This window comes from Pleuronectes platessa, chromosome 24 (assembly GCF_947347685.1).
Source record: "Pleuronectes platessa chromosome 24, fPlePla1.1, whole genome shotgun sequence".
NCBI classification, from domain to species: Eukaryota; Metazoa; Chordata; class Actinopteri; order Pleuronectiformes; family Pleuronectidae; genus Pleuronectes; species Pleuronectes platessa.
The window spans coordinates 1,226,475-1,232,474 of record NC_070649.1 but is presented as its reverse complement, the minus strand read 5'-3'; the positions used below and the strand labels follow the sequence as shown (position 1 = coordinate 1,232,474).

General features: G+C 54.0%; 1 protein-coding gene across 1 annotated transcript in view; it reads right to left on the bottom strand.

Annotated features, from left to right (window-relative positions):
• Positions 1-591: 591 nt before the first annotated feature.
• Positions 592-6,000, bottom strand: part of LOC128431035 (protein unc-80 homolog) — a 28,810-nt gene continuing 23,401 nt past the window's right edge. The window contains 15 exon segments of the mRNA XM_053417235.1: positions 592-688; positions 690-1,096; positions 1,466-1,665; positions 1,894-1,914; positions 2,144-2,249; positions 2,355-2,436; positions 3,326-3,382; positions 3,826-3,973; positions 4,057-4,236; positions 4,326-4,491; positions 4,573-4,757; positions 4,838-5,044; positions 5,166-5,289; positions 5,374-5,499; positions 5,577-5,700. Of these exon segments, the coding sequence (XP_053273210.1) occupies positions 592-688; positions 690-1,096; positions 1,466-1,665; positions 1,894-1,914; positions 2,144-2,249; positions 2,355-2,436; positions 3,326-3,382; positions 3,826-3,973; positions 4,057-4,236; positions 4,326-4,491; positions 4,573-4,757; positions 4,838-5,044; positions 5,166-5,289; positions 5,374-5,499; positions 5,577-5,700 (2,230 nt within the window).

Sequence of the window (6,000 nt, the reverse complement as noted above, 5' to 3'; positions counted from 1 at the left end):
ATTTAAAAAGCAACAAATCGTGGATTTCACCAGAGTTTAAAGCTCTAGGATTTAGATTTATAATAACATATAATAATTTTCTCAAATATAGAATCTACCTTCTATCTCCTGCTCCATATCATCACTTATTATAATTATCTAACAACATTAGAATGGCTTTTAGTATTGTGTCTCCTTTGTAACCTTTGTACAAGTCATAGCATATTTTTAAATGTATATATATCTTCTATATAGACATCTTTATAATTTAAATATCAACCATTTAACCGTTTCTGAGTCGGTGTTAAAACTTTGTCTGACGTAAAATCTAATAAAATAAATCTTTCTGTGATGGAGACGAGAGATAAAGAAGATTTGCTGCTATAAATATACATTCGAGCATTCGTCTGTGCGTTGATATTCATCACTGGAGAGATGAAGTCAGAGCTGAAGTGAGGAGACAGCAGTTTGTGTGAGGGACAGATCGGTGGTGGAGACAGACAGATGTCCTCTCCTCTCCTGGTTCTCTCTCTAAACACTTTCAAATCTAAATGTTCGTTTTTACTTTTTCATTTTTTGCTCATGAGTGTTTAGAGCTGTTATCAGCATCTGTCACACGTGGGACTCGTCCAGGTCCAGGTCCACGGGGGAGAGGGGCAGAGGGAAGCGGCGGGGCGACCTGCGGGGGGGGCGACCTGCGGGGCGAGGGCGGGGCCAGCAGCGGGGTGAGGAGGGGGTTCTCCGTGCCTCCGTCCTCACTGAGGTGCAGCAGGGTGCTGCTGCGTGGCAGGAGCGCCGTGGTGTCCTCGTCCCCGGGACTCTCTCTGATCCTGGACGGCCCCGGGGGGGGTGGAGGGAGGAGCGGAGGGAGGAGCGGAGGGAGGAGGGAGGTCTGCGGCGGCAGCGGGGGAGCCAGAGGGGGGCCCGGGGCCGGGGTGGTGCCCAGCACTGGGAGCGGTGGAGGCAGGGGGGAGGAGGTGCGGGATAAGGGGAGAGGGGAGCAGGCTCGGGACGGGGGGGTCGGGGTGGAGGGCCTGGAGATGGAGGGAGGAGGGGAGAGGCTGCTGCGGAGCCCCCACTGCTCTCTCCTCTCTCTGCTGCTTATGGCCCCCGCAGCCTGGAGACCAGAAGAAGAAGAATTATTATCAATAACTTTATATCCTGGTGACTCATCACTCATCATCTAATAACTCATTGTTCTGTAGTTCCTGTAAAACTGTTGATACGGATGTTTACTCATTTTATAAGAACAAATAACCTCATTGTTGTATAGTCTTGACTGCCACCTGGTGGACAGAAGTGGAACTGACAGCCACCATGTTAATTAGCCTGATTGTCCCTGATTAATAACACCTTGGTGGAAACGCAGGTGAAGCAGCAGCCAATCACAGAGGTGGTTCTGTCTTAATGCAAAACCACCAATTGAATCACCCTGTGAAATAAGAGTTTGATCTTTTTTTGAATTGGCCTCCTTGGGCCTCCGTACCTGCGTGTTCCCAGGAGCGTGCAGGTCGGCGGTGACCGTGGCAGACGAGGCTGAGGGCACCTCCAGCGTGGGCGTCTTACAGAGGCCTGGACTCCCCCTCCTCCCCTCCCCCCCAGGGTCCACGGCGCCGGGGGTCGGGGGTTTGCTGATCCCCGCAGACGCCTCCGTGAAGGTCACCGACCTCTTCTGGTCTCCGTGCGCTGTGGGGCAACACGTGCACAGGGTCAAAGGTCAACGAGGTACTCTAACAAATCAGCATCATGAAAGTAGAGTGGAGGCAGGGGTGGGACAGGAGGAGGGGGGCGGGGAGGCAGGGGGAGGGGGGTATGCAAGACAGACATGCAGAGCGCCCTATTGGGTGAGGTTGCAGATAGAAAGGGGGCGGGCCGTTGCAGGGTGGAGAGGAAAGGTTAAAGGTGGTGTCTCACCTTCGCAGTCCAATAAAGTCTCTTTATTTCACAACGTGGGACAGAACAGAGTGAGAGTCAGTGTGAGACAAACAACAACAACAACATCGGAACAAAGAGGAGGACAGGAGGACGGGGCACTCCCAGTCCACACACACACACACACACACCAGTTAGACAACTGGTCTGGTTTTCTGTCTGTGTGCTGACTGGGAGTGTGGGGAACACACACACACACACACACACACAGACACACACTGAAGGAGGTTACCCAGAGGTTTGTTCTTGGGCTGGATGCTCCGGCGAGTCGTCGAGAGTCGAGCTCCAGATCGATCTCGGGGTTCGTTCTTCGGGATGGACAGCAGGGGGCGCCGCAGCTGCAGGACGGGCACAGTTACAGTTTCAGCCGAGTCATGAGTTGAAGTGGAAAAGCTCTAACACATTTAAATAAAAGACATGAAGGAGGAAGTGGACGTCCTCACCTGTCTGAGGCCGCGCTTCCTTCCTAACGGAGGCTGTAACAGGAGGTTGTGTTGCCCTGGTTCACTCTGCACACTGGCAACCCTGGTTCAGTTAATCACGTGCACACACACACACAAACACACACATGAACAGAAAGACACAAATTCATCTCCACGAAGGAATCAAACACCGCCCTGTATGTGTATGTGTGTGTGTGCGCTCACTGACCACAAGATGTCACTGCTACTCTACCAAGTCAACACTAGACACACACATATGTTCACACAACACCAGATCACAGTGCAGAGAGGAAACAGTGCCGCCATGATTCAGACACTGACAACACACCGGGGGAGGCTCGGGGCTGGAGCAGCAACTGACAACACAAACTTGTGTGTTGATGTGAACGTGTTGGATTGTGATTATTTATGGATTTAAAGTGTGAAACATCGGCTTCATTAGAGGTAACAGTGAGTAGATAAGAGGTTCGAGTCCTTGTTTGTGTTGCCGCCCCAGTTCCCGCTGCCCCGACAGATTGGTTTCCAGAGACGGACCCAATTTGACCAGTGACAAGCCTGAAGACACAGAAACAGCATGAGACACCACGGCACCAATGGGAGAGAGGCCGGCGTCGGTGATGGCACATCAACCGTCAACACAGGAGAAACAGAGGCGGAGCTCCCTGGCCCCCCCGGGGGCCGGCGGGGCCCCTCGTTAGGTTCCTCCTCACGAGGGAGGGGCCTGGTTAGGATAGCACAGCAGATGAGCTGAGGAGGATGAGGGTCAGTGTGGAGCTCAGAGGGAGGAAGGTGGGAGAGAGAGACAAGGCCACACAGAGAGAGAGAGAGAGAGAGACAGGTGAGGGTGAAGGGCTGAGGCGATTTGACTGGATGTGGATGAGTGATCGACGGCCAATAGAGGAGGCCGTCCTGAGGCCATGCCCCTCCCACTGGCAGACAGATAACGGGACACACACAGAGAGCCACTGTACCTAGAGAGGTTACCCTCCTGCAGGAGGCCCTGGGACTCATCTAGCACATTGGGTTCACTGTAAAAACGGGGCGAAGCGGGAGAGTGGGAGTTTAGAGGGAGAAGATCCATCACCGGGTCAGACCCCCGAGTCCTGTCCTCACCAGGGCGCTCGCTAAGAGCTGATTGGTTCAACATGTCCTCACCCACAGACAGAGATATGTCACAAAGCTGAGACTGTTAAATAAAGACATTGTTTTATATAAACAGAGATAAACACAGATAAAATGACTGTGGTTGTGGGATATGAAACTTTACATTCTTCATGTTACATTAACAATCTGAGAAATGTTCCTTCTTCCTCTCATTGAACAAAGATGAAGCTAAAATATCCCTGAGACAGGCGCCGCCATCTTTAACCTTTAATTCAGAGTCAAATCTGTTCTCTCTTGCAAAACTAGATTCTCTGATCTGTGTGTGTTTGTGAGTGTGTGTTTGTGTCGGTGGGGGGGGGGGGGTTACCTGTGGCTGGGCAGCATGTTGGTGCGGTGAGTCTCGGGCTGTGCGGCTGCAGAGCCGGTGGCGTGGCTGGAGAACCTCCGCTGAGTCATGACCCGGGGCAGAAAGACCTCGTGCTCGCTCACCACGCTGGGGATACTGATGGAGTCGTCTGAGGAGAGAGAGGAGGACAGTGAGCTCCAGATCAAGTTCTACACATGTGGAAAGATGGAGTAGAACAGGAAAGTGTCTGACTCTCTTCCTCGTCCTCGTCGGTGCGGCTGAGCGTGTCCTGGGACGGCTGGCGTGACGGCTGACTCTCCTGCTCCCACACGGTGCCGGTGCCGGTGTTGGAGCGCGACATGGTGGCCAGACTGAGGCGATAGGCTGAGGTGGAGGTGCCCACCGTGCTGATGGACGTCTTGCCCTGGTAAGCTGTCGGGCGGGGGGAGATCAAGATGGAATCAGAACATATAAAAACCCACAGAATCAGAAGTTAAGTTGTAGTTTGTGTGTTCTCGGACCGGAGCCGCTGTGCACGGCCTCCTTCAGGATCTTCAGCTCGTTGTTGAACTCTGCGAACAGCGAGCTCTTGCAGAGCGGTCGGGGGATGAAGCGTCGCTCCAGCTGGTCGGCGATGTGGTGGCGTGCGGTGATCTCCTCCTGGGAGTCGGCCGGCTGCGTCAACAACTGGACGAGAGACGGGGAGAACCAAGGTGAGGACACAGGGACGTGAAACGCTGAGTCACACCTGAGTCTCTGAGTCTGTACCTTGCACTGGATGAAAGGTCTCAGCAGGACGAAGATGGGGATCCGGGTTCGGACGATGAAGTCGATGAAGTCCCAGAAGGCCAAGCCGCCCACCTTCCTCAGCGCCATCTCCTTCACCTGCAGGCTCAGCCGGTACCACTGGTTCCCCAGCGAGCGCTCAAAGCAAACCAGCACCACCTTCAGAGCTGTGGATGAGAAGACATGTTAAAACAAAAGAAGCAGCACGTATCTTCACTCATCAAGATGGAACGTGTCGTCTTCCCACCCAGATAGGCAGCCTGGCTCGTGGACTCGGCCAGCCCCTCCCGGCGCAGGTCCTTCCCCGTGTCGCCCGGCGTGGAGCAGTGCGCCGGAGAAGCGTCCAGCATGAAGTTCTTGGTGCGAGAGGTGGAGATGATGCGAGGAGGCAGCAGGATGTTGATGACGGTCTGGAGGAGCAGGAAGATCTCAGGCTGCTCCAGGTGGGGGCTGTCTGCACCACGGGACAGACAGAAACACAAAGGAGCTGGAGCAGATCTACACTTGTGTTTCTATCTTCTCTCCAGAGCCTTTAAAGGTGTTTAATCATTAAATCCACGATGCTGACTCGGTACCTTTACTCCCAGAACCAACCGTCAGCACGAAGGGGATGAGCAGGTTGAGCAGCATCCCCTCCCTCCTCTCCTGATTGGTGAACGGGGAGATCACGTGACTGAGAGGGAAGTCTTCCTTCAAGGCCTGAGAATCAAACACAGAGTGAGTAACTTCAGTGAGAGGATATGAACGAGGGATTCACTCGATGAAGAGGAGGATGAGCTGGACCTGGATCTGCAGAGCCACCAGCCGGACCACCGCCGTGCTGAAGGGAAGTGGGGGGGAGAGGTAGGGGCTGAGGTGGAGCAGCGGCAGCCCGTCGGCCACGCTGGAGGGGCCGACCACACCCATCACCTGACAACACACAAAGACACACTTCAAAAAACCAACACAACACAGGAGAAGCAGCAGAAGTGTGTGTGTCCTCGTACCAGGTTCACACAGACGTTGATCAGCGAGCGCAGGTGCGGGAGGAAGGAGATGATTGGCTGTCGCTGCAGCGTGAGGCAGATCCCCTCGATCAGGCTGCTGGCCGCCTCCCACTCCACTTGTCTCCTGGAGAACACACAACAACACAACACCACCGCACAACCAAATAAAAACACATGGAGGTAAAGACGTGAACGAGGCAGCAGATCAATAATGAATCGGACCTGAAGCCTGAACTCACAGTGAATACTGAAAGCTCACAAACACAGGCAGCTGCACACACTGCACTGACACACACACTCACACACGAGGATCCGCACACAGACACGCTACAGCAGCTCTTACGGTACATCACCCACGAGGCAGCGCTACAGAGGACAGTGCCAAGAAGCCGTCGAGTCACGGTACACAGCACGGCACCGGCAC